Source organism: Rhineura floridana, chromosome 18 (assembly GCF_030035675.1).
Source record: "Rhineura floridana isolate rRhiFlo1 chromosome 18, rRhiFlo1.hap2, whole genome shotgun sequence".
In the NCBI taxonomy this organism is placed as follows: Eukaryota; Metazoa; Chordata; class Lepidosauria; order Squamata; family Rhineuridae; genus Rhineura; species Rhineura floridana.
The window spans coordinates 12,157,928-12,185,687 of NC_084497.1; the positions used below are offsets into that span (position 1 = coordinate 12,157,928).

Below are 27,760 nucleotides of genomic sequence, written 5' to 3' on the forward strand. Positions count from 1 at the left end.
AAATTGCTGCAGGGTGTGTTTGAGCAACTTAAAAACGATCAGCCTTTTGAAAGGAAGAGCCCTGCCAGGTGGCTCCTGCAACAACCTAACCCTGACGAGATGAGGCCAACGGAGGGCACCTGGCACCTACCTGGCTCCAGGTGATCACAACATACTTGGCCTGTCTTTTTCCTCTGGCAACCATGCTCAGCTGTCCTCTGAATATCTTCCTGGATGGTGCGGGCAATTTCGGAGTCATGATCTTCACTGCGCATGAGGGGGTGAGAAGGAAGGAAGAAGCAATTAGAGCAGCAGCCTCTGGCCTTGCTGGAAAACGCACAGGAGAAATGAGACAGTCACTTCAGATGCCTGGATTTGGTGCCTCCCATCTGACATTAGTCTGCCTTCGGCAGTCTACAAACGCTACAAAGACACCTGGGGAAGCTGCAGAGAGGACTTTGGCGTGCGCGCACGCACGCATGCACACACACACACACACCATGAGCCACACACTTGAGCCACAGCTCACTCTATCTCCTTGCACTGCCCTAAGAGGCAGGCCTACCCCAGAGATGCATGCAACACTCATGCCATACAAGCTTTGTGGGCTCATAATGCTTGCCTAAAAAAGAGGCAAGCATTAGTCCTGGATTCTTCCACAGCTCAGATTAATATCAGAGCCAGAGAAAAACCCCCAGTTTACCCCACTCAGCCCCAGATGACAACTTGATCCCTTGGCCAAGTGACACTGACTTGCAGAGCTTCAGAGGGCAGGGGGAGGGTTGGAGTTCACACTGGCTTGGAAATGAGCCAAGCCGCTCCAGTTTTACCTCCTCCTCTTCCCAGCCCCCACAAGCCAATCCATGCAAACCACAGATTGCTCACGCATCTCAAGTCTACACGAGAGGAGGCACAGCACAATCCAGGCCTGCTGTATCCCCTCTGGGCTGCATTTCCATAAGTGCATCTCTCCCTCTCTCGCTCTTACACACACACACACGCACACACACACACACACACACACACTCGGAGCAGTACCAAAAGCAAGTGCCCCCAAGGTAGTTAGGATAAAAAGCAAACCTACATCTGCTTCTGTTTCTCGGAGAGCCGGAGCGCGCTCACTTCATCCTCTCTGTCCTGAAGCTTCTTGGCAATTTGGATATCTCTCTGGACCAGCTGGTTCTTCTGGATGTTGGACGCATAATGCTGCTCAACTGGGAAGAGATGGGAACCTCACTGCAGGCGCCAAAAAAAAAAGGGGCTTTCATTTCCCCCCTCTCCCTCTGCCTTGCCTTCAATTGGCATCTCCAAAAGACGCCTGCCTGACACTCTGGAGACCAGCCGCCAGCCAGCAGAGACCAGCACTTCCCAAACTGTGGCTGGTGGACCACCGCTGGTCCACAAGCTGCATTCAGGTGCGCCGTGGCATGTCCACATTACATATTCATGTTGATTTTTGCTGGTATTTTTATTTCTTCTGTTATTTCTTACATTGCATTCTATGGAATGCAAATTAGAACATGCAATTTAAAAAACCAGCTAAAACCACACAGCCTCTAACACATCGCTTCACAGGAAGATCATTTGTCAAGTGGTCTATAGGGAGAGGGAAGAAGTCTGGGACCTGCTGGTGTAGGCAGCACTGAGGGACAGCGCAAGGGTGTGACTCGGGGAGGGGGTGCTAGGCTGCTTCCTGTGTCCCCTCCCCTGTGTCACTCAGGGAGAAAGGCCCCCACGGCGCAGCAGCAGAGCCCCAGGTTGGTTCAATGCCCCCCCCCCGGCATCCCCTGGAGAACTGCCTTCAACCAGTGAAAGGAGGCTCTGCGCCTCCATGAGTCACACACAGCCTTAGATGCCCACGGCTCCCCATCAGCCGGCCAAGGGCCATTTAGTTGTTTATTATTTGATTTATCCCACCCTTCCTCCCAGCAGGAGCCCAGGGCGGCAAACAAAAGCACTAAATAAAACATCATAAAAACAGACTTTAAAATACATTTAAACAAAACAACTTTAAAAACATTTTTTTAAAAGCTTTGAAGGTTTAAAAACATATTAAAAAGCAATTCCAACACAGACGCAGACTGGGATAGGTTTCAACCTAAAAGGCTTATTTATTTATTTATTTATTTCCATTTCTATACCGCCCCTAGCCTATGGCTCTCTGGGCGGTTCACAGCAAGGAATAAAATACAATACAGTAAAAAAGAAATCAGATAAAATCCCTAAAACAGATAGCTTAAGCGTTTAACAACTCGATATAAAATTAACTTAACATTAAGCAAGGTCTTCAGTAGGTGCCGGAAAGATAGCAGAGATGGCGCCTGTGACGCCCTTCCCTGGCTCTCCCTGTCAGGTTCCTACCTGCTCGTGGTTACTGCCTGTCACTAGGCACCACCAGGGACTCCACCAGTCCGGACTGTCCTTTTTTATGGTTTCTCTCCCCGCTCTAGCACAGATCTCAACAGATCCCCCTGCTAGGCAGCACCACCAGTCACGTCCTATAACCAGTATTTCCAGAGACTCTGCCTGAGTCTCTCTATCAGGTTACCTCTGTGACTGAGTGCTCAAGCTGTCCCACTCCCTTTGTATCAATGCAGATAATTCTGGTTTGCTCTGAATACTTGTGTTATATTCTCCCCTTCACCGCTGCCACCATTTGTCACAGTTTCCCTTCAGCCTTGGTCATTACCTTACCCTCCCTTCTGGTCTGTGAAACCCCAGCCAAGGATCAGGCCTTTGGTAAACCAAATATATTTATTAAATAACAAAGATAACAAGATTTCTTCATAAAGGCACTTAAGCATATGGTTACATCTATTCCTGAGGTACTGGTCTTAGTATTAATCCGAACTCCACACTCTCCACCCAATCTCCTCTCAAAAACCCACCAAAACAACCCACTTCATGCTCACCGTCCACACCGATTTAACTGTCATCCTTCCATTTATACTGTCAGCCATTCTCAACACTCAGCCAATCACCCAGCATTCTACTGCCCATTTACTCCCCCCTCCTCTTTCATTCCACTTACCATGTATCTTCTATTCAAACAGCACTTACACGAATACACTTACACTAATACAGGAACATCACAGCGCCTGCCTAATATTCAAAGGGAGGGAATTCCACAGGGTAGGTGCTGCCACACTAAAGGTCCATTTTCTATATTGTGCAGAACGAACCTCCTGCAGAGCGCAGTGATCGGCTGGGTATATAAAGGGTAAGACGGTCTTTCAGGTATCCTGGTCCCAAGCTGTATAAGGCTTTGTACACCAAAACCAGAACCTTGAACTTGGCCCAGTAACAAATGGGCAGCCACTGCAGTTCTTTCAGCAGCGGGGTGACATGTTGGCAATACCCTGCCCCAGTGAGCAGTCTCGCCGCCACATTTGGCACCAGCTGCAGCTTCTGGACCAACCTCAAGGGCAGTCTGTGATGTTCTTGTTAATATTGTAAATATGGTAAGTGCTGTTTATATAGAAGATATATGGTAAGTAGAGTGAAAGAGGAGGGGGGAGTACATGAGCAGTAGAATGCTGGACGATTGGCTGAGCATTTGAATGGCTGGGAGTATAAATGGAAGAATGACAGTTGAATCTGGGTGGTGAAATAGAGGGAGGTTGAGAGGGAGGTTGAGGTGGTGTTCAGTGGTGAATTGAGAGGTGGTGTTTGAGAGTGAGTCGGAGTTCTGAGGCAATTAGTAAGAAGTCAAGTACCTAACAGAATACAGATGAAACCATATGCTTGTGAAACATTCCTTCAGTAATCTTGTTATTTCTAATATTAAATAAATACTTATTTGGTTTACCAAAGGCCTGATCCTTGGCTGGGGAATATACAGACCAGAAGGGAGGGCAAGGTAATTACCAAGGCTGAACAGAAACTGTATCTAATGGTGGCAGCGGTGAAGGGAGATATTGTAACAAGTCAAGTATTCAGAGCAACCCAGAGTTGTATGCTTTAAATATAGAGATACAAGGGGGTTGGGAACAGCATAGGTACACAGTCACAAAGTAACAAGCTATAGAGAGACTTAGGCAAAGTCTCTGGGAGTCTGGGTTACAGAAAGTGACTGGTGGTGCTGCCTAGCAGTGAGATCTAGTGAGATCTGTGCTAGAGCTGTAAAGGGTAAGAAGAAAACCTGACGTTCCTGTCTGCTGGTAGCCACAAGTGAGAGCTTCACAGGTGGTGCGGGGGAGGACGTCACATGTGGTGGCTGTAGCGGTGGGATACGAACAACAGAGAGTCCCTAAAAGTGGTGTGGCAAAAAGAAATAACAAAGATTACTTGTGAGAGTGACTGGCAAAGAGTGTGTGGCAAAGTGTGAGTGAACTCCTAAAACATGGCTGAATATATAAAGATGAAAAGAGAGGAGCTGGTGGAGAAGTGCATAACATTCAATTTACCTCACGAGGGTAAAGGGGTAGATGAATTGCGAGTGGCTTTAATAATGCATACATCAATCCAACACAAACAACCTGACAGAGAAGAGACCCCAGAAGGGTACTCAAGCAATCCCAATTATATAGAATATTTAAGAGAGAAGTTAAGATGGGAACATGAGGAAAAAAATAAGGATAGAGAGATTGCAATGGTGAAAATGAGAATGGAGGCTGAAAGATTTAAGATGAGAAAGAAAAGCAGCGGGAGTTGGAAACTGAGAGAATGAGAATGGATACTGAAAGAATGAGAGTGGATGCTGAAATACAAGTGGAAAAGTTAAAATTTGGAAGAGAGAAGTTTCAGTCGGATGAAACAAGAAAAGAAAGAAATGAAACCAAGATAAAGGTTACACCAAAAGATTTTGCGGTGTATGAGCCTGGACAAGATCCACAAATTTACCTCAACACCTTCAAAAAGGCAGCTCAGATGTGGGGGCTACCGGAGGATAATTATATGCAATATTTATCAAATTTAATCAAAGGGGAATTGGCAGAGGTATACCAATATTTCCCCTCAGACAGGCCCGTCACATATGCCGAGTTTAAAGAGGCAGTGTACAAAAGATTCAGACTGGGACCTGACCATTTCAGGAAGTTATTTCAAAACTGCCAGATCCAGGCAGGACGGTCTTTTATTGAACTGGGAGCAAAATTGGTGGATATATTTGGAAAGTGGATGGGAAGTGCCAAAGCTCAATCAGTAGAAGAGGTGAAAAGCCTCATGATACTGGATCAATTATATTATCAGTTGCCACCAGAAATAAGGCACCTTGTCAAAGACCGTTCCCCTAAATCTGTTCAAGAGGCAGCAGAGTTGGCAGATCACTTTGCCTCAAATAGAACTGGCTGGGTGAGCAAAACATCGAGAGAGTTTAAACCCAGACCATATAATGGTGGCAGAAAGGATGTGGTACCACAGCGAGTGAGTCTTCAAATAAAGTCTGAAGGGCACAGGACACCCCAGAGTGGATCTGTGTACCCCAAAATGGAGGAGAAATTATGTTATAAATGTGGTAGAACGGGGCACCTACGTTTTCAATGTGAGGTTGCCAACCCCATTGGTAATCCTTCTCAGGGAAGGGCAGTGAAAAAAGAACCAAGGGAGTTAAAAATGAAGAAGGTTTAGTTCTGCCATATAAACTGGACAAATGTAAAAGACTTTGATTCGAGTCTGAGGGAAGAAGTGAGTGTGCAAGGGGCAAATTATTGGGCCTTGCTTGATACTGGTGCCGCTCAGACGTTACTGAGGCCAGATTTGATAAAATCTGAGGAAATATTACCTCAGGAAATGGTGACAATCCAAGGAGTGAGGGGTGAACCAGAAAGCATACCCATGGCCCTGATAAAATGAAAGTGGAGAGGAAAGGAGGAAATATGTAAAGTAGGTATTAATGCCCAACAACAAGAACCAGTGATACTGGGAAGAGATGTTATGGGGGCACAAGGAAAAATATATGTGGTGACCAGACAACAACTTGGCAAAGCAACAGAAGCCATTTTAACAGAGGCTGAAGAAAACAGTGTGGAACCTGTTTTCGAGCCTGAGGTCGCCATAGCAACCCCTAGCAGGCCTGCGGAGAGAGATACACTGTTTCAAATGGGGTCTGACACAGAGACACAAAGGTTCAGGGAGGAGCTGAAAAATGATAGCAGTTTGAATATAATAAAGGGAAAAGCCCTCCAAAACAGAATCCCCTTTACAGAGACTTTGAGGGATCAAACTGTGTGGGAAAATGGTGTGCTGACTGTGGATGCCTGCTGAGAGAGAGAATGAATGTGAACCAGTGAAACAATTGGTGGTACCTAGCAAATACAGAGTCAGATTGCTAGAGGTAGCCCATTATGTCCCATGTTCAGGGCATCTTGGAATAAAGAAGACCAAGAAAAGATTGGCTGCACACTATTATTGGCCAAATATTTCTAAAGACGTAAAACAATATTGTTCATCAAGTATGGAATGTCATAAAGTGGGAAAAAGTGGGGTAAAAATAAAAGCTCCACTGAGATTTCCTATTCCATTGGTGTGCTATGTTGTGAAAGAAACCTCACCCATTTGGTACCTTTATGGGGGGAAGGACTTTGGAAATGCACCACCTACATCTTTGGTTAAAAACTACATTAGTCTTCAGAGTTTTCCTTCTCATACATCCACGAGGCATGGGTGTAATACATCCTTTGGGGAAAGAGGAAGGAACCCAGATTTCTTGATGGAAATACAATTAAGCAGGGTGAGATTCAAGCCTGAAGTATATCCATCTGGCGAATCAGAATGTGAGGTCAACTTGTTAAAGCAACCAGTTTCTTGTCAAGTGGTTGTGGTTCAAGATCTTGAGAACAGAGATCATTTGGATACATCTCAGATGAATAAATTTCTATACCTTTATTGTAGTAAAGAAATGTTTAGAAAGGCACATTCTAATATGTTGACAGTCAAAGAATTGCAGGTGTGTCCTGAGTCGGGCAGATCACAAGAGTGTTGTTTACGAGTGTCATTAGTGCCACTTCGTCTCAATATTGATCAGGATACCCTGGGGTTCTTGAAGGATTTCTTCACTAGTTTGTCTACAGAAGTAAAAATCCTAATGACTCTAGATCATGGGGTTAAAAAGCCTCATGGTGCAGACATAACATGTACCTTACCCAAGCATCCCAGTAGTTTAAAGGAGTCAAGCCCGATTATTTCTTTCTCATTACACAAACGAGTGAATCAGAATGAAAGAGTGATTGAGGAAATCAGGAAACATGAGAGAGCATTTTTAGGTGTGATGTTCTTGTTAATATTGTAAATATGGTAAGTGCTGTTTATATAGAAGATATATGGTAAGTAGAGTGAAAGAGGAGGGGGGAGTACATGAGCAGTAGAATGCTGGACGATTGGCTGAGCGTTTGAATGGCTGGGAGTATAAATGGAAGAATGACAGTTGAATCTGGGTGGTGAAATAGAGGGAGGTTGAGAGGGAGGTTGAGAGGGAGGTTGAGGTGGTGTTTAGTGGTGAATTGAGAGGTGGTGTTTGAGAGTGAGTCAGAGTTCTGAGGCAATTAGTAAGAAGTCAAGTACCTAACAGAATATAGATGAAACCATACGCTTGTGAAACATTCCTTCAGTAATCTTGTTATTTCTAATATTAAATAAATACTTATTTGGTTTACCAAAGGCCTGATCCTTGGCTGGGGAATATACAGACCAGAAGGGAGGGCAAGGTAATTACCAAGGCTGAACAGAAACTGTATCTAATGGTGGCAGCGGTGAAGGGAGATATTGTAACAAGTCAAGTATTCAGAGCAACCCAGAGTTATATGCTTTAAATATAAAGATACAAGGGGGTTGGGAACAGCATAGGCACACAGTCACAAAGTAACAAGCTATAGAGAGACTTAGGCAAAGTCTCTGGGAGTTTGGGTTACAGAAAGTGACTGGTGGTGCTGCCTAGCAGTGAGATCTAGTGAGATCTGTGCTAGAGCTGTAAAGGGTAAGAAGAAAACCTGACATTCCTGTCTGCTGGTAGCCACAAGTGAGAGCTTCACAGGTGGTGCTGGGGAAGGACGCCACACAGTCCCACATAGAATGCATTACAGTAATCCAGCCAGGAGGTTACCAGTGCATGGACAACAGTGGTCAGGCTATCCCAGTCCAGAAACAGCCATGGCTGTCTTACCAGCCAAAGTTGGTAAAAGGCACTCCTAGCCACAGAGGTCACCTGGGGCTCTAGTGACAAAGCCCCTGACTACAGACCTGCTCTTTCAGAGGGAGCACGGCCCCATCCAAAGCAGGCAACTGACCAATTATTTGAACTTGGGAACCACCAACCCACAGCGCCTCCGTCTTGCTAGAATTCAGAGTCAGTTTATTGGCCCTTATCCAGTCCACCACCGAGTCCAGGCAGCGGTCCAGGGCTTGCATGGCCTCTCCCAATTCAGATGTTACAGAGAAATAGAGCTGGGTATCATCAGCATACTGCTGACACCTCGCCCCAAAGCTCCTGATGACTGCTCCCAAGGGCCTCATATTGATGTTAAACAGCATGGGGGACAAGATGGTATCCTGTCGCACCCCACAGCACAACTGACGGGAGGCCGAAATACAATCGCCCAATCCTATTCTCTGAAAACGATCCTGGAGATAGGATTGGAACCACTCTAAAACAGTGCCTCCGATACCCATCTCACCAAGTCAGCCCAGAAGGATACCATGGTCAATGGAATCAAAAGGCACCGAGAGATCAAGTAAGAGTAACTGGGTCACACTCCCCCTGCGCTTCTCCTTCTCCCGATAGAGGTCATCTATCAGGGCGACCAAGGACGATTCAGTCCCAATTCAGACTATGCGGGTAGGAGGAGGAAGCAAGCACTCTGAGAGAAACGGGGGGGGGGAGCCCAGGGGCCCCCAGGTTCTCTCTCCCCTCCACTGCCACACAGTCGCCTCCCCTCCTGCCCTGATGCCCGGCTCTGCAAGGGCTCCTTTGCCATGCCTGCCTCTCAGCAGCCGCCCTTGGGAGCAACTGGCTGGCTGGACCTGCCCGACAGCTCTGGCTGCAGCGCTGACCCTGGCACCGAGGCCAGGCACCCTGTGACTAGCCCAGTCAGCCAACACACCTTCCCAAAGGCGCTGCGTTCACTGGCCCAGCCCATTGGTCCACCGACCAGCTAGCAGCAATGGCCCTCCGGGGCTTCACTCCAGGAGTGCTTCCCAGCCGCAGCTGCCGGTGCCCTTAGGGATCGGACCTGCAGCGGCCTTCTGTGTGCAACGGAGGCACTCAGGCACTGCGGTCCGGTCCTCCCTGCCACTTTGCATCCTGAGGAGCAGAGCAGGACCTGCTCTGAGTCTTCGGACCAGTCGCGGCTCCAGATCCAGCGGCAACCCAGCCAGCCGGCCTCTCCTGCCCATCCCAGCTGCCAAGGAAGTCTCCCAGAGCTCTGGCAGCCCTTTCGGGATGTTGCACACTTCCTCCTCCTCCTCCTCCTCCATCCGCTTTCCTACTTCCCTGCCTCCGTGTCCTGCTGCCTCCCTCCCTAGGAACAGGGGAAGCTGCTTTACACCGAGCCAGGCCACTGGCCATCTAGCTCAGGACTGTCTACACTGACTGGCAGCCGCTCTGCAGGGGTCTTCCTTTCCCTGCACCAACAAGAGATGCTGCCGGGGATTGAACTGGGACTTTCTGCAGCTGCAAACGCTCCACGGCTGACTGAGCCATGGCCCTTCCTTCCTTCCTCCCCCCCCTTGCTTCTCTCCCCTGCCTGTCTGCGGGGCAGACCACAGTGGGGACAAACGGGATGCCCTGAGAGCAAGCATCCCACGCACGGGCCAAGGGGCTCACCTCAAGACCTTCCTTCCTTGGTCTCCCAGCCTAGAAGAAAGGGGAGTTGACTAGAGGGGCCACTGTTGCCAGGGCGGCCTGGACTGCAGCCCTCCCACCGGGACTCACACTTTTGAGGGGGCACCATTCCAGGGGCACAGAAGAGAAGGGAAAGGGGGGAGGGAATCTTCCTTTCCAGGAATACAACTCTGACGGGGCACCCCAAACAGGGAGGGACCCCCCACACTCTCTCAAAGAGGTTGGCACTGTGCCAACTGTTCACCTGATGGGATCTCCTCAGGGGGAACCCCCCCACACACACCTCTTGGCTGTTGCTTGGGTAGCCCCTCAAGCTTTGCTGCCTTCTCAGGGGGCTGGAGAAGGAAAGATGGAAGCAGAAAGCTCTTGCCTCGGCTTGCCATCCTATCTCACCACTGGATGTCGCAAACACGGACCAGCTGGCTAGCTGCCATCCCTCCCAGACCCAGACAGGCCTGATCTTAAGTGCCATTAATCAGCCCCACTGACAGGGTGTGGGTGGTGGCAGCAGCACTGGGTGTGCGCGTGAGGAGGGGGGCGAGGGGGCCTGTGCCCAAATCATGTTCGTCACTGTGGCGGGGAAGGTCTTGACGTCACGGAATGATTCATGAGCATCAGTTGTGGCAGCCAAAACAGGATGGCACAAGGCAACCCATCGGGGCTGCAGAAGGAACCATCCCCTTCCAAAGGCTGCCAAGGGAAGCCAACCTTGAGAATGTCCCTCAAAATGCCACGTTGTCTGGAAAGATCTGCGCCTGTCACCCTGTTCCTTATTAAAATCTATAAGTCTGATTCACTGGAGTGCAAGGCTCCATTCAATTAACTAAAAAATAACTGTAAAAAAAACCCTGGCTCAAAGAGGCATCCCATACTTGGAAAACCAAGTCTGTTTCCAAAGTATACCTTGAGTGCACAGGATAGAGCTCTGTGTATCATTTGCAGGCCATGCTAATTGGCTGGTGGGTGGTGGTGGTTATTACCCTGGTGCTAAATGGTGGCATGACTGGCGAAGGCTTGGCTGGTCAGGAAGAAAGAGAAACTCTGCACTACTGGCCAGAGAGGGCAAGCCTGGCCACATCCCAAACCCCAAATTCCAGTCCTTACTCTCTAGCTCTTGTAAGCAGTAGGCCAAAGCTCCATCTTCCAGGACAGGAAACTCTCGGCAAACTGCAGCGGGGTGGGGTGGGGGAGGGAATACAAACACAATATTAAACAACAGCAGGGCCCAATTCTGCCAGTATTTATTCAAAAGATTTCTTACCCGCCCTTCATCAATTAAAGTCCCAGGGTAGGTTACAGCAATAAAAAACAGAGTTAATAAACCCATTACAATTATAAAACAAGCAAAAGTGTTCCAAACGGACCAGAACCGTACAAACTCAGCAAAAGAGATGTGCTCCTCCACTCCAGCAAAGAGCCAAAATCTTGTGGTTGGTGCACACTGCCTGCAATTTATCATCCTACTTAGTGTTTACAAAGCACTGTTTTAATGTTCTGTGCTATTTGCCTCTCTGGATTACAATCATCTTGGAAGTCAATCTGTTTTCCAGACCAGCTGTTCCTGTAATTTGCCTACCAGATCATTGATCACTACCGCAGAACTGTGACTGACTTTCCACACGGGGGGGGGGGGCTGCACTTTTTGATGTGTGATGATGTTCCATCCACACTGGAGGGTGAGGCATTGCTGTGCGGGTCAGGAAGGGCCAATTCACCTAAGAGAGGTATTTTTCAAACTTTTTAAAGAAATTGGTTTTTGAATTTGTGCTAAAGCACTTTTACAAATATAAGTACTATTGTGCAAAGACTCTAGTATTTGATATTTTTGTTTTAAGTTTTAAAATGTTACAAATCATTGCTGAACAAGTTTTAAATGGCAGAAATGATTAAAACGACAAAAGAAGTAGGGTGTTTTTTAAATTAATTAATTTTATAATTAGCACTATAATACTTTTTCATTCAAGGGCAATTTTAAAAATACTTTAATTTTTTTTAAAGAAAGAATAGCCAAAAAAGTTTTTTGCACTAATGGGAAGGCTGATTTAAAAAAAGAACAAAAAGAACAGAGTGATAAAATGGTGCCGGCTGGAAAGCGAATAGTGGGTGTGTGCTGAAGTGGCGATAGGTTCACTTGCCTGATATATATCTCACTGCAGACATCAAAACCAGCCTTGGAAACCAGGGAATAATCTCACTAAACAGCCAGCCTTTCATTGTTTTTCAAAAGTATTTCACTTTCTGAGGTTTGAGGAAAGTGGGAAGGGCCTCTGGGGAAACAGAAGGCAATGAGTTGACAGTGGCATGAAAAAGTAAGTGAAGGAAGCCTGGAGATTCCTCACCAGACCCCTAGTGTGGAAGGTCCCCCCCCCCTGCAGGCAGTCCCACATTGCCAGTGGAGGGACTGAGAGCCAGGAAGGGTGACCAACCTATATCCACCGGCTGAGTGCAGGAGAAGGCCGGGCCTGAACCAAAGGCTCAGCATCTCACGCCATCGCAGCCTGTTCTGCCTTCCAGACAAGAGGAGGAAGAGAGCACATCCTTGCCCAGAATGCCACCAATCTGCCCACAGCCACAGGCACCTCCTCGCGGGAGCTCTGCCAGAAACTGGGTGTGTCCAAAAGGCACACCTGCACACCCAGCACCTTCCCCCCCTCTTACACACAGCCCCATTCCACAGCTGCTTGGCTGACAAGTCTGTGCAGCTCAACAAGGTGCTGAAAGATCCGTCTAGGCACAGTTTATGCAACGTAAAGGGGAGAGTGACAGCCCTGCCTTTCGGCCTGAATTGGGTGCCCGGCCGGACGGGAGGGCCTTTCTCAAGGTGGCCCTCAAGCCATTTTGGACTCAGCCAGTTGAAATCAAAAGAAAACCCTTTTTTGGGTTGGAAGGCAGACCCCTACGCACAAAACAAGGCAAGGCCCATCGTAGCTCAGTGACTGAGCATCTGCCCTGCACGGAGAAGGTGCTGGGCTCTGGGGAGGGCTGGGAATGTCCCCTGCCTGAAAGCCTGGGGGCCCGCTACCAATGGGTCTGACTCAGGAGAAGGCAGCTCCTCTGCTCCCAACAATATTCCACATGTAATTATTATTCCATTTATCAGCCACTTCGTACAAAGAAATGGGGTGGGGGGGGAGAATGGGATGGCATTTTGATGAGGATGCCATTGTGTGGATGTTGCAAAAAGCCCCACATGTGTGAGCAGCAGAGAGGGGCCTGTGATGTTCCTGTAAATTAGCATCTGTAAATATGGTAAGTGTGGGTCTATTAGGTGATGTATGGTAAATGACTGAGAGAGAAAGGAAGGAGGAGTACATGGGTCAGAAGCTGAAGTATGCTGGATGGTGATTGGCTGAGTGGCTGGCTGGCTGAAGGTATAAATGTGAGGATGAGAGTTGGGGGGGGAGAAGTTGTTGAGTTGGTTAGAGTGAGGTCGTTTGGTGAGGGTTGGTTGGCAGAGTTCTGAGGGAAGTTTGGATTGTGTTTGGCTGATATTTAAAGAGTATATATATGAACAGAAACATAAAGAGTGACACTATATGAAACCAGACGCTTAAACATTCCTAATCTTGTTATTTCCTGTTGTTAGTAAATAAATACTTATTTGGTTTACCAAAAGCCTGATCCTTGGCTGGGGGAATATACAGACCAGAAGGGAGGGCAAGGTAATTACCAAGGCTGAAGGGAAACTGTATCTAATGGTGGCAGCGGTAAAGGGAGATATTGTAACAAGTCAAGTATCCAGAGCAACCCAGAGTTGTATGCTTTATAGACAAAGATACAAGGGGGTTGTGGACAGCAAGGGCACCCAGACACAAAGTAACAAGCTATAGAGAGACTTAGGCAAAGTCTCTGGGAGTATTGGTTATAGGACGTGACTGGTGGTGCTGCCTAGCAGGGGGATCTAGTGAGATCTGTGCTAGAGCGGAGTGAGAAACCATATAAAGGACGGTCCTGACTGGTGGTGTCCCTGGTGGTGCCTAGTGAAAGGCAGTAGCCACAAGCAGGTGGGAACCTGACAGGGAGAACCAGGGAAGGACGTTACATGGCCCACAAAAAGCTTCCAGATGGAAGTGCCTGGAGCGGGGGGGGGGGAGAGGAAGTTGCTGGTCTTTTGGAGCAGGGCTGGCGGAGGGGCCTGAAGGGCCACAACTCCCTCCCAGAAACAGAGCTTTGAGTCCAGAAGCATCACAGAAGTCGAAACAGCGCCAGTGAGGCTGCCATGCACAGACCAGACTTTTGAGACACACTCCTTCCCCTCAAGAACCCTGGGAAGAGGGTGCTGGGAATTGTGATGGGTAAACCACAGTTCCCAGGATTCTGAGGAGGGGGAATAATGTGCTTTAAATGCACAGGGCATTTGCAGCTTCTGTGTCTCTCTCTCTCCCCCCTCATGGGCTTCCAGGAGGACCCTCCCCCAGAGCTCTGACCTCCTCTCCCCCTCAGCCTTGCCCCCTGATTTCCAGCCCGCCATCGCTGTCCTCCCCCACTGCATCCCTTTCATCTTGTCCACCCTTCCCATATTGCCTTACAAGGCAAAGAAGGCACACAATGATTTTGGGCACAGACCCAAATCCCACTGACAGAAAAGCCCCCCTTTGGGCCTCTTTTGGATGCCTTCGTCATCATACAGTCCCGGGGGGGAGATCTTAGTGCAGCAGCAGCCCCCCCCCCAGCTCAGGGAGAGGCAGGAGAAAAGGAGCAGCCGGGGGGGGGCATCCCTGGCTTGGGGAAGGGAGAGGCCATCTAGTCTCAGCTGGGGCAGAACTGCCTTCGTCTTTAGACTCTGTAATGTGAAGCAGGTCAACAGGAACTGGGCCCCAGGGAGGGGAGCTATGGGATGCGCCTGCTGCCCCCTGGCCGGGCCAGGCCTGACCCCTGTGTGGCCCAGCTGGGCGGCTAAGCACTGCCACAGCCTCCCAGGTGGTAACAAGCGCATTTGGCTCCCTGCTGCTGGAGAGTCCACAGCTGGCTGCAGGGCATGCTCCTCCCTGTGGAAAAGAGGGCAAACAGCAGCCGCGAAAGGGACCGCCAAGTGGGCCCCCCTTGCCCCTCTCCCCCCCCCGTCTCAGCTGGACCATCCTGCACCACTCGGGAGGGCATGGGGAGCCAAGCCAAGCCAAGCAGCAGGATGGCCCTCGGACCTGCTGAGCCCCACAAGCAGGATGAAGACAGGGGACTGGGTGCTGCTCAGCTGCCAAGAGAGAAGGACCCGCTTCTCTTCCCTGCTGGGGGCGGGGGTGGCAGGCTTTTGCATGCTCAGTTCATGTTTCCACCCTGTGACGCCTTTCCCAGTGCAAGGCCAGCTATTTACACTTGAAGTGCTGGAAAGCCCCCCCCCCCCTAAACACCTGCTGCAAGCCAGGGTTTCATGTAAGCCTGAGCAAAACTGAGGAAGAAGGGCTTGGAGCAGTCCTTGGTCTTGGCTGTTAATCTTCCCTTGTCAACAACTGCCTGGGGCAACCTTGCTTTCTTTTCAAGATCTGCGCTGCCTGAAGAGACTCATGTACTCACACCCTCAGTTAACTTCTACTTCTTTAGAAGGTAAGCTCGCAATCACCATCAGCTTTCCATCATATTTTGTTAAAATAAATAAAAATTTGACTTGCTGTGTTCTCTAAAACCTGAAGGTTTGTTCACTTGCCGACAAAATGGGGTCTAACTACAGCCACTGCCTATTCTGCATCGGGGTTTACATTCCCCAAAATTTGTATTGCTAATAATGGGTGAGTGACGCGATTGTGGGTGGTGAGACCAGCAGGCTTCTTTCAAAATTCCGAGATCCTGGTTGACATTCTCTTTTTTATTTTAAAGGCAGTTTGTACCCTTTGTAGACATAATTTTGCACTTGTGCAGAAAGCATTAGTCACCAGAGTCCTCTAGAAGGCACCCGAAGTGGTTGTTCAACTCCAAAAGTGAGCAGCAGAGAGGTGCCCACACAAAGCTGCCACATGGAAAAGTGGAAGCAAACAAACAGAAAAATGAGCATTGCTGAGTCAGTGACAGATGTCCCAGGCACCTTTCACCTCTCAATGTGCAAATGATATCCATAAAATGTGTTTTTAAATTTGTATATTTGCTTTTAATGTTTTAATTGTTGTAAACCGCCCAGAGAGCTTTGGCTATGGGGCGGTATACAAATGTAATTAATTAATTAATTAATTAATTAATTATATTCATTACATTTCCCTTTTTCTGCTTTCCTGAAATGGCCCAACTGCCATTTCCCACCTTTTATGCATAAAGCGCCAGTCATCCACTTAAAACTGACATACGGATTGCATGGAGAAGGCCGTGCCCTGCAGGGTGGGCCACGCCAAAGCCCCAGGCTTATTTGCTGCCGCTGCTGCTGCCACCACCAGCACCCCTCCATCTACCCTACACCTTGGACAAGGGGAAGCTTGAGGTCTGCAGTCTCACCTGGGCACAGTCACCTCCGAGAAGAGTTTAGCCCATGCTCTGCGTATGCCAAAGAGAGTAACATGACAAAAGGCAATTGACACAAGGGTGACAAAACGGAAGGAGTGAGAAAGGACCGCTAATTCCTCAGGGGAGGGGGACTGGCAGGGCAAAGGAAGAGAAGCCACCACAGAAAGACAGCTGCTGTTGCTGCTGCATCATGGCGGGGATTTCTCAGTGCCCTTGAGAACAAGGTGGAAATGAGCTATTGATACTTCCCTCCATAACACACCCCACAGGCAGACTTAAAAGGTGTGAACTGTTATTAGGAGAGAATTTACAATGCCCTGATTGCTGCATGTGTGCCTTTTACCTGGAAGGAGCAGGCCTTTTATCCTGCATCCAAACAGCGGGATTAGGCAAGCAAGCGAGTGAGTGAGTGAGCGAGAGAGAGAGAGAGAGTTGGACAGACATTCTAGGTCAGCCTTCCCAAACACAGTCTCCCTCGGGCATCCATTTTATTATATTTAGATATTTAAATATTTTTATATTGCACTCCATTAATTTGTTTAAAAAGTCCAGATCAGTTTATATATAACAAATCAACAAAAAGCAATGCATACAGCCTTCAGTAGTGCATGATGGGCAGAGGTGCCCCTTTCTTGGCTCCCCAGCATGGAGGTCACTGTCGATAACCAGGGTGGGGGAGTCTGTTGCAGTGCAAGTGCAGGCGCTGTGGCAGAGCCAGCCCATCCCTCCTGCTGCTGTGCCCTCAGCATGTCAACTCCCTCCCCCCCCTGCCATCTCACCCCTTCCTGACTGGCAGCGACCTCCATGGTGGAAACCAGGTAAGCCCCTCCCACCCACAATGCCTCCATCTTATCAAGATCCGGCCTATTGTGCCTCATCCGGCCACTGGCCCAGGAACTGCACAGCCCCGCCTGACTCAGATGCAACAAAGAAACATCACCACGCTCCAAATCCCCTAATAAGAAGAGCCACTCCCAGCAGATGAGTACAGATGTTAAACAGCACTGGGTGCAAGGCGGCACCCTGTGGAGCCCCACAACACAATTCACCGAAAGGGCCGAAATGCAGCCAACCCAAGGTCACTCTCCGGAAGAGCCCCGAGAGCAGGAGCAGGACTGCTGTGGGGCATTGCCCTGTCCTCCCTTCACCTGACCCAGTTAAGGGGAAACAGAGCCAAACGCCACCAGCAGGCTAATGGCACTTTGTGCCAAAGCTCCTGACGACACTCCTGCAGCTGCAGATGTTCAGGAGCACGTAGTGAGACAACACAACATGGGGCTGTGATCCCACAGGCAGGAGGGGCATCACCACAAAACGGTGCCTCTGCTAGGCTACCCTTATTAACCCCATGCAGCCTCAACCCAACTCAGATCTGCTCCTTATTTGACCAAGGCTGAGTCAGTCCCAAAACCAGGCCTGAACCAAGACTACAGCTCCTGTCAACATTGGCCATCATGGCTGTTGTGGCCCAAAACATTCAAAGGAAAGCAGGTTGGGAAAGGCTGTCCCAGGTCCTAAATAGGGCCGGAGAGAGAAAGAGAGGAGACTCCACAGCACGAAGCCACCTGCAGCTATTCCAGATTTCCGCTCTCTTTATACTGTGTGAGTCTTTCCCAAGGGCTTCGACACTCATGGCTGCAGAAGGAAAGTTGCAATGAAGGCTCCCAGGACCCTGAGCAAGCAAATTAGGCAGAGGTAAACAATGCAGCAGCCAGGAGCCGAGAAGTCGCTCCCCCCTCCCTAATTGCAGGCAGGAGGAATTAAAGCAAGAGGGAGGCAGGGGGGAGGGAGGCCGGGCCTTTCCCTTCTGGGCTGCTGAGGGGGCTCTGCCTCCAGGAGTTGCCCTGCTGCCAGCCCTCGACCTGAGGCCATGGCAGGCTCAGACCCAAGAGGGTTTCATGGGCTTTCACTCCCGCAGCAGAAGCAAAGAGACGGAAACTGGCAGCTGGCAAACATCTCTAGGCAGACAAGCTCGGGGCTGCACAGCAGGCCATGTACCACAGAATCTGGGCAGTATGTGGCTGTATTGAGGGGCTGCACCCTCCCGCACCTGCACTTAGTTTTTGCAGTATGTCATACAGCACTGTACTTTTTGCAGCAGAGCAGGACATAAAAGATTATTAGGAATGGAACCTCCAGGCTCAGGGGCAGCATACCTCTGATACCAATTGCTGGCAGAGGGTGGGGGCAAGCAGTAAGAAGGGGCTCTTTGCTTCGCCACAATGCAGGGCCGCTCTGGGATGCTGGACTGGACAACCGTTTGGCTTTGCTCTTCTTTTTTTTATCATTAATTTTTATTCAAATTTTCAAAATAAAAACAAAACAAAACAAAAATAATTAAACAATAAAATAAAATGTTGACTTCCGATTTGTCGCAGATCAGTTATAGGTCTACAATATATAACAAACCTGTCTCTTAAATTATATTACAAAATCACTTTCCTCCAGTAGTTATCTTAATTAATCATCAAATCTCATAAACATTACTTTATTCTTTCCACAAAAAGTCAAAGAGAGGTTTCAATTCCTTGAGAAATATATCTATCAATTTTTCTCCAAATAAACATGTCGATTAATCCATCTCATCAAATCTGTTAGGTCCAATAATTTCAATAGCCATTCTTCCATTATCAATGTTAATTCCATCTTCCATCTTCAATAATCCTGTTAAGTCCAGTAATTTCAGTAGCCATTCTTCCATTATCAATATCCCATAATAATCTTGCTGTCATAGCCATAGTCATATAATAAGAGTCTGATGGGAATTTCCTTTATCACAAATAATTCCTTGCCATCAATTCTGAGTGTGTTGCTGAAATATTGTTGTAAAGTCATATCTCTGTTCTTCTTTTTTACGAAATGCACTGGCACATCTCTTGAGAGTTTTTCCATTGTCACATATCTGTAATTAATTCCATAGATTTTTTCTATGTCAGGCTCCATCACATCATTCCAGTCCAGAAATTTATCCAAGACATTGATAGCTTTATCTCTAGTATCTTCATTAATTTCTTCAGAGACAACGTTGAATTCCAAACAGTAAATTTTATCTCTAATATCCATAAACTCCAAGTCTTTTTCCAGTTCCACATTTGTTCCAATCTCCAGGGCTTGCATCTTCCCTTTAATTTTTCTTTTTTCATCTTCTAATGCAATTGTATCTCTGATCTCATCAACCTCCTCTCCCACAAGACCCCTTATTTCTTTAAGCTCCTGCTTCATTTTGCCAAATTCAGTTTTCATCTCCTGTCTCAGGGTTTGTTTCGTTATCTCAATCTCATCCATTATTTTCTGAAGCATAATTACTTCCAGAGTCTCAGCCACTTTCTTGATTGCCATTCTTAAAACCACGAAGAAAAAAAACCCACTTCTTATTCCAGCAACAATTGGGTTAATATTCCAAGCCTGATGACATCACAGTGTAGACAGCTCAGCCTGCCTTATCTCTTATATGTTCAGGAATGCAAAACAAATTTAGTTCACAGCGTCAAAACAGTTAGTGGCCTCGTAAACCAGCAGATTTGTCAAAATGAAATAGACCAAAAAAAATAGTCCCAGACATATAATACTCCAAAAATTCATAAATCAGATTTATTTATTTTTTTTCTCCTCGGAATAGAAATCCCTCATCTGTTTGTATCTTTAAAATGCACAAATTCCAGGCCAGCTTTTTGCAATAATAACAAAGATAAGCTTTTTCAATTTCTTTCCTCCTTAATTTCGTGAATGAAAGAGAAGAGTTATAACTCACCCAGGAATTCTTTATAGCTGATTCATTGACAAATCTCTTTTTGTTGCAGCAATTTAAACCAGATGATAAAAATAGAAAGAAGGATGCTTGCCTGTTAAAATCCATTTTCCTTTGAAGAAAAGATAAACGTGTCGCTTAATCAGTTAGAGCTTGTTTGGCAGTCCGTCCGGCATTGCAGGCTGAACCTTCTCTCATAAACTAATGAAATCCAGTCCCCCCAATGAACACAGGCTTTTGTGGTTAATCTCTACGTTTCTCCCTGCCCGGGAGAAAGTCTTTACCAGTCAAAAAAAAACGTTCTGACTGATTTTAAAACTGAAAAAGCTTCCTCTGAGACGAGAGCTCGTCTCAAAGACAGGCACAAGCGAAGTCACCCTTCCCGGAAGTCCGGCTTTGCTCTTCTACATGCAACCCGTTTTTCTTCAGGCAGGAAATTTCATGACATTTTAAACTGCGTATCAGCAAAAGTGCGATTATCACCTTCAGAAAAACTTGACTCAATCTTTTTTCAAAACAATAAATCCAAATAAATCAAGGCTTGGTCTGGAAATCCTGAACTTCCAGCTTCTTGCACAGCTTACCTTCCTGAACCGGAGGCAGGCAGGAGGTGTCAACCTGAACTTCCATCATCTCTTCAAGCCCAGCAGCTCTCAGGCGCTCCCATCAGCACAAAGACAACCTGCAAGGAAGGAGAGGCACTGTGTGCATTACTGGGTTGATGGAGTGATGATGAGAACCCAAGTGGGTTTCACGGGTGCCAGAGGTGTCACACCTCACTTTGCATCACCCCAGACTGTCTCGCGGCTTCCCGAAGGTCTGCCTGGCAAAGCCTCTGGTGCTGACAGGTGAGCACGCTTCTCCGGAAACTCCCTCCTGGGGCCAAAGCAAGTGTAGAGTGTCCAAAGCCCAGCAACAAGCGACACCTCACTGGGTCCCTAAAGAACTCCGTGTGGGGCCACAGATTAACTGCTTGCCTGCTGAAGCGCAGGAGGAGGCTTTCGTTATTTCTTTCCCCTGGTACTCGAGACAGCTTCCAAGCACCTGGATAAAGAGGCCAGGATCCCGAGAGCTACTTGAGGTGCCTGAGGCCTTGGCTGCGCACAGACTAGGCAATTCAGAATGCACTTCCTTCCAGGGCAGACGCAGACGCACTGTGGCGCGCCATGCCAGCCACATCACAAACAGCTTATGGAACTCTCTTCAGTTTTGAGTGTCAAGGGACCGGGGGAGGGGGGGGCAGCTGCTGCTTGAGCAACACATGCCCAAACTTCCTTTGGGAGCCTGCAGCGAATTGTGCAGTTCTGTGGATTTGGGCCAGCCAGCAAAAGAAACAGCCAAAAACCAAACAGTAACAGCAACACACACACACACTACTCCGAGATAAAATTAAGGAAACAGCCTCTCAGCATAAGAGCACCTGCACACACACGCATATGCACACACGCGCAGAGCCTTAGCAAGCAAGTCAGTCGTGCACATTGTCTGCAAGGCCAAGGACCTTTGCATAAGAGCTCAGAAAGCCATCCTGCTGTTGTGGATCGAGTGATGGGCCTGGAATGGAGACACCCCCAGGTTCAAAGCCCCACTTCAGCCATAAATGGGGGAGGGGTATCCTCCTCCTGTGAGTCTACTCAGCATAGATCCACTGAAGTTAAAGGGCGTGACTAACTTAGTTCATTAATTTCAATTAGTCTACTATGAGGAGACCTTAAGTGGCTACAGCCAACCGTTCACGGGGTGACCCTGACCAGCCAATCCCTCCAAGTCCCATCGCCCAGTTAGCAGGAGGAGGAGGAGGTGAGCATCTGCCTTACCTTTCAAAGATGTCTGCCTAGTGCTGCAGTAACAGCAATATGGGCACTGCAAATGGCAACCTTCTCTGGAGAGAACACGCCACGGCAAGGGCTCTGCCTTTGGAGCAAAGGGGGCAGCCCCAGGTTCACTGCTCCGTGGAGGGAGGAAGATGGTTTGAACCCTTGTGGGAGACAAATGGAACAGTCAGGTTTTCTCAGGGTCTGTTGGCAGATATTTTGTTTCGGCACCTACTTGTTGTAAAACCGTATGTTCTTGGATAGTCAGAGCATGGTCAGATTTCATCAGCATACATGTGGACAGACACACAACCCCACCCCTCAGTTTACTGTTCTTTACTTACTTACGGGCCCATAAAAAGGCCTTTTTGTCTTGCCTATGATCATCACCCAACCTTGAGGGGGAGAAAATCACACTAATCATAGAATCATAATCATAGAGTTGGAAGGGGCCTTGTAGGCCATCGAGTCCAACCCCCTGCTCACAGCAGGAAATCCACAGCTAGAGCATCTCCCGCAGATAGCTGTCCAGCCTCTGCTTGAAGACATCCAGCGAAGGGGATCCCACCACCTCCCTAGGCAGTCGGTTCCATTCCTGAACTGCCCTTACTGTCAAGAAGTTCCTTCTAATGTCCAATCTGAATCTACACTCCTGCAACTTAAAACCATTAGACCTAGTCCTACCCTCTGGGGCAGCAGAGAACAAATCTGTACCCTCCTCTATGTGACAGCCCTTCAGGTACTTAAAGAGTGCAATCATGTCGCCCCTCAGCCTTCTCTTCACCAGACTGAACATGCCAAGTTCCTTCAACCTTTCCTCATAAGACTTCTTCTCCATACCGGCTATCATCCTCATCGCCCTCTTCTGGACCCGCTCCAACTTGTCTATATCTTTCTTAAAATGAGGCACCCAGAACTGAACGCAGTATTCCAGATGAGGCCTGACTAATGCAGAATATAGTGGGACTATTACTTCCCTTGACCTGGAAACTATAGCTCTGTTTATGCAGCCCAAAACCACGTTTGCCTTTTTTGCCGCAGCATCACACTGCTGGGTCATGTTCAACTTGCGATCTACTACAATCCCAAGGTCCTTCTCACACGGACTACTGCTAAGCAGGGTATTTCCTATCCTGTACCTGTGCATTTTGTTTTTGTGGCCTAAATGCAGAATCTTGCATTTGTCTTTACTGAATTTCATTTTATTAATTTCAGCCCAATTTTCTAGTCTATCCAGGTCCCTTTGGATTTTATTCCTGTCTTCCCTTGTGTTAGCTATCCCTCCCAGTTTCGTATCATCCGCAAACTTCATAAGGCTTCCCTCCACCCCGTCATCTAAGTCATTGATAAAAATGAAGCGCATCGGCCCCAGGACAGAACCACTCGAAACCTCCTTCCAGTCCGAAGCAGAGCCACTGACGACCACTCTTTGAGTACGGTTTTCCAACCAGTTGTGAATCCACCTGACAGTATTTCCATGTAGTCCGCATTTGACCAGTTTGCTAATCAAAAGGTCGTGGGGGACTTTGTCAAACGCTTTGCTGAAATCTAGATAGATGACATCTACAGCATTTCCACCATCTACTAAGCTAGTGACCCGATCAAAAAAAGAGATGAGATTAGTTTGACAGGATTTTTTCTTGACAAACCCATGCTGGCTCCTACTAATCACAGCATTGTGATTAGCTTTTGGGGTCTATTTCTACCCCAATGCAATTTCCAATGTATGGCAGGGGGTGATATTGTGACCCCAGACCATACCCTGGGGTCTTTTAGTAGCTGAATCTGCTAACAGGGGCTGGGGTATTCAATGGCCCCGGAGGATTTTTATGGCCCAGGTGCTTGTTTCCAGAAGGAAAACAGTAAGTGGCAACTAGCTGAAATTTGGGGAAGTTGTACAGGTGACAATGTTGTAGAAAATCTACCCTGTATTATTATTATTAACAGTAGTTAGTTGCTTTCCTTGCAAAGCAACCCAAAGGGACTTATAGCAGTAAGATTAAAACGAGTAATAACAAACCCATTAAACCAACAAATGCAACCCAACCTAAAAACAGATCAGTACAAATAAAGACAGTTCTTGCAAGACCTGCCATGTTACAAGAGGCCATTGACACCTAAAGCCCTTCAAAAGGGCCAAAAGCCAGGGTAGAAAGGAAGGGTTTTGCCTGGCACCTAAAAATAGATATTGATGGTGCCAGGCATGCCTCCCTGGAGAAAGCTTTCCACAAGTGGGGGCCACCACTAAGAAAGCCCATTCTCATGTTGCCACCGTTTGCACCTCCCTCGGGGGAGGGGTGCACAGAAAAGGCCTCAGATGAAAATCCAGGCTGTGGGTTGGTTCGCGTGGGGAGAGGTGGTCCTTGAGGCAGAGATCTACTTAAGTGTAAATGTCACAATGAAAGTGTGCATGGGGGGAGGATGGTTTAGCTCTAGGAAGTTGGATGAGGGCAAGCTTTTGGTGAGGTACTGTTTGGATGGATACTTGGGTCGGTTTCCTTAGCCATATGCACCCTGGCGGCACTCTTAACAAACGCTTAAAAGGTTGCCAAAGCAGAACTTCCCTTTACAGAAGCGATGCTGATTCTGCCTCAGCTAGACTTGTTTTTCTACATGCCTGATAAATTTTATATTTAATAACATTTTCCACCAATTTACCTGAAACAGACATTAAGCTGTAATTACTTTTTTTTTTAACTCAACCAATGTTCAGCTGACCACCTTCCAGTCTTCTACCAAGGGGGAGGATTCTAGCGAGGTGTTGCACATTGCCATTTCATATCCGCGTTCTTTAGGCTGCAATCCTGTAAAGATTTACCTAGGTGTATGTCCGATGGAGCTCACTGGGGCTGACAAAGACATAAATAGGATTGTGCTAAGAATTCTTGGGTGGGTGCCCTCAGGATCCAGTCATTTGTCAGTTTGTAATTTGCCCTTAGAATAGCCCTAAATGACATTTCTAGTCATATGCTGTTCTTCAGCATATTGATAACTGAACTGAGACTCCACTCTTGTTCCCCTTAATGGCAGGAGATAAGGCGCTACACTTATGACCTACCACAGAGGAGTCAGGATGAGATTTATTGCCAACAGACAACCCCAGAGTTACTCCACATGAAATCAGCATAGGGCTCAAAATCTGATATAGTCTAATAGAGGTTCCAGAATCTACTCGGCTGAGATAGGCAAGCAAAAGATGCAATCACAAGAGCACTCTTACCCTCCCACCCATTTCTACTGCTTTTGTGTAGGCCTCCTCAACACAGCATTTTCTGGCCTCTCAAAGTCTCTGGTTATTCCAGAATGTAAACCAATTCCCCAGTGGCGAGTTGCTGTGCATCGTGGATACCCTCTGGAAATAGCAACCAGACAGGAAAGCAGCTTTTCCCACGTGGGGCATACACAGCTGCGGAACGTGCCTGGTTAATTTTGTGGGCCTGCTGTGTGGCTTGCATGGGCACCTTATATCCTTCCATCAGGGCACAAGGGTGAAGTTCTTCCTGTCATGGAGACAAAAGGTGCACAGAGCTTCTCCTGTCTCATTTCTGTGTGTTCAGGCGGTATCTAGAGACTCTAGATCTGAGATGTATGTTTTCAGAACCTGCCCTATTCTTGTGATTAAAATATGCTTTAATACTTTTTAATATTGAGTTTTAGATTTTTAACCACCCTGGGACATGTAGTAGTAGTAATATTGATAAAAAATAATAATTAATCGTTTCAGGGTTGCAATCTATTTCCAGGCTTGCTTCAGTCCTGGCCAGGCCTCTCTCTCCAGCTTCAGAAATTAACCCATGGAAAAGCTCTGTCACACTCCCCCTCCTTCCAGCATCCACATTATAGGATGGTGGAAGAGGAATCCCCTCCAGCTCAAGAGCTTCTCCCCCTCCTTCCTCCAGAGCCACAGAACGTGAGAAAGGCCCCTAGTTTCGTTGCACAAAATCCAAAAAATGGAGTTTGCAAGCCTAGGACTCAACCAAAGTACATGCTACCACAACACACACACATGCACACAAAATGTGTACCCAGAATTGCCGAATGGCTTGAATGTCATCCTCCTGGCCTGTTGCTCTTGTGGGACGGTGGCATAAAGCCAAATAAAGAGCTGTGCCTGCACCCCACACTCAGTGGGATCCCCTGCAAATGTTCCCTGTTGCTCCAGCAAGCAGAACAAGAACCAGTAACAGGTGACACATTTTGCAAGGAAGCAGGTTTGGGTTAAATATAAGGAGAAACCTTGTGATGGCCAAGATTTGTTTGACAGTGGGGCAGACTGCCAAGGGAGGAGGAGGAGGGGGCTCTCTTTCACTGGAGTTATTTAAGCAGATGCTGGACAGCCCACCTGTCAGGGATGCTGCACTTGCAAATTCCTGCACTGAGGGGGGATGGACTAGGTTGACCTCTAAGGACCCTCCCAACTCTATAATTCTTCATAGGCTGCCATTTTTTACTTCATGTCATCTGAGACATGTTTGGGTCCTTTTTTAAAAGTGGTACTGGATGGGCCATAGCTCCGTGGCTCACCCTCTGCCTTGCACACAGAAGGTCCCAGGTTCAACGCCTGGCTGTGTCTCCCAGTAGGGCTGGGGAGAACCCTGCCAGCCTGTCCCAGCCTTTAGGCCCCCAGGTGGTGTTGGATCACAGCGCTCCTCAGCCCTGCAGCCAGCATAGCCAATGGCCAGGGAAGACAGAGACTAGTCCAGCGACATCAGAGGGCCCAACGGTTCTGCAAGGCCACTGGAGGATACTGAGGGGCATGGGCCAAGGGCCTGGATCAGCGGAAGGCATCTTCCTACGTTCGTATCACTCCTACCTTTCACAAAGGAAAAGGCACTGTGCACATGTTCAGCAGCGCTTTGTTCTTGGGGCTCTTTTCTTTCAAAGGGCCTCTTCTGGTTGCTCGTTTCAGGGTTTCCCAGCCTTACCTGGAGAGGTCTGGGGCCTGAATCTGGTTCTTTTGCATGTATACAAGTTAATACTTTGGGCCTGATGAAACGGCACAGATGGAGGAAAACCCAATCTGCTTCCGACCAAACACAGGCTAGAGCTCATCTTCGAGCCTATCACGTGGTGGTGATGGCAGCGAAGAAAGTTCACTTCTCTGCCACCATTGTGTCTGCTCAGTGTCGTCCTGCAGTGCTTTTCCGGGTGGTCCGGGGTCTTTGGGGCTCTGGCCCCACATTAGACTCTGAGCCCTCAGTCGCTCGCTGTGACATGTTTGCGAGGCACTTTGCAGATAAAATTGCTCGCATTCAGACTGACTTCGATTCCTCATTAACTACAGCTGTGCCAGATGTCCCTGAAGTTTCCTCTGGTCACCTTTCTATGGATACTTTTCAGCTTGTAAAGCCTGAGGATGTGGACAGGATGCTGGGAGAATCGAGGGCCATTACTTGTTCCCTTGACCCTTGCCCATCCTGGTTAATCATATTTGCCAGTGGCTGACTGGTTGGCAAATTTAATTAACAGCCCCCCAAGGGAGGTTCTATGCCCACATTGTTGAAGGAGGCACTGAAAAGACCTTTGTTAAAGAAGCCTTCATTAGACCCTGCGGATCTTAACAACTTCCGCCCAGTCTCTAATCTCTTTCTTGGCAAGGTGATTGAGAGGGTGGTGGTTGCTCAACTCCAGGTTTTCCTGGATGAATCGGACTATCTAGACCCTTTTCAATCAGGCTTCAGGCCTGCTCATGGGACAGAGACTGCCTTGGTTGTCCTGCTTGATGACCTATGCCGGGCATCAGACAAGGGGAGCACATCCCTGTTGGTGCTGCTGGACCTCTTGGCGGCCTTTGATACAAGCAACCATGGTATCCTTGTGGGCCGTCTAGCTGGGATGGGATTGGGAGGCACTGTTTTATGGTGGCTCCAGTCCTACCTGATGGACCGGGCCCAGAAAGTGGTGCTGAGAGACTACTGTTTGACTCCCTGGCCATTGGCCTGTGGGGTACTGCAAGGTTCCATTCTGTCTCCCATGCTCTTTAACATTTATATGAAACCGCTGGGAGAGGTCTGTGAT

At 48.0% G+C, this 27,760-nt stretch overlaps 1 protein-coding gene across 1 annotated transcript in view; it reads right to left on the bottom strand.

Annotated features, from left to right (window-relative positions):
• The window catches only part of LOC133372802 (coiled-coil domain-containing protein 50-like), a 46,727-nt gene that overhangs the window by 10,321 nt on the left and 8,646 nt on the right, over positions 1-27,760 (bottom strand). The window contains exons 2-6 of the mRNA XM_061601869.1: positions 21,746-21,906; positions 20,513-20,610; positions 10,859-10,921; positions 1,064-1,193; positions 156-246 (exon numbers count right to left, since the gene is read on the bottom strand). Of these exons, the coding sequence (XP_061457853.1) occupies positions 156-246; positions 1,064-1,193; positions 10,859-10,921; positions 20,513-20,561 (333 nt within the window). The 5' untranslated portion in view covers positions 20,562-20,610; positions 21,746-21,906. The remainder of the gene's footprint in view (positions 1-155; positions 247-1,063; positions 1,194-10,858; positions 10,922-20,512; positions 20,611-21,745; positions 21,907-27,760) is intronic.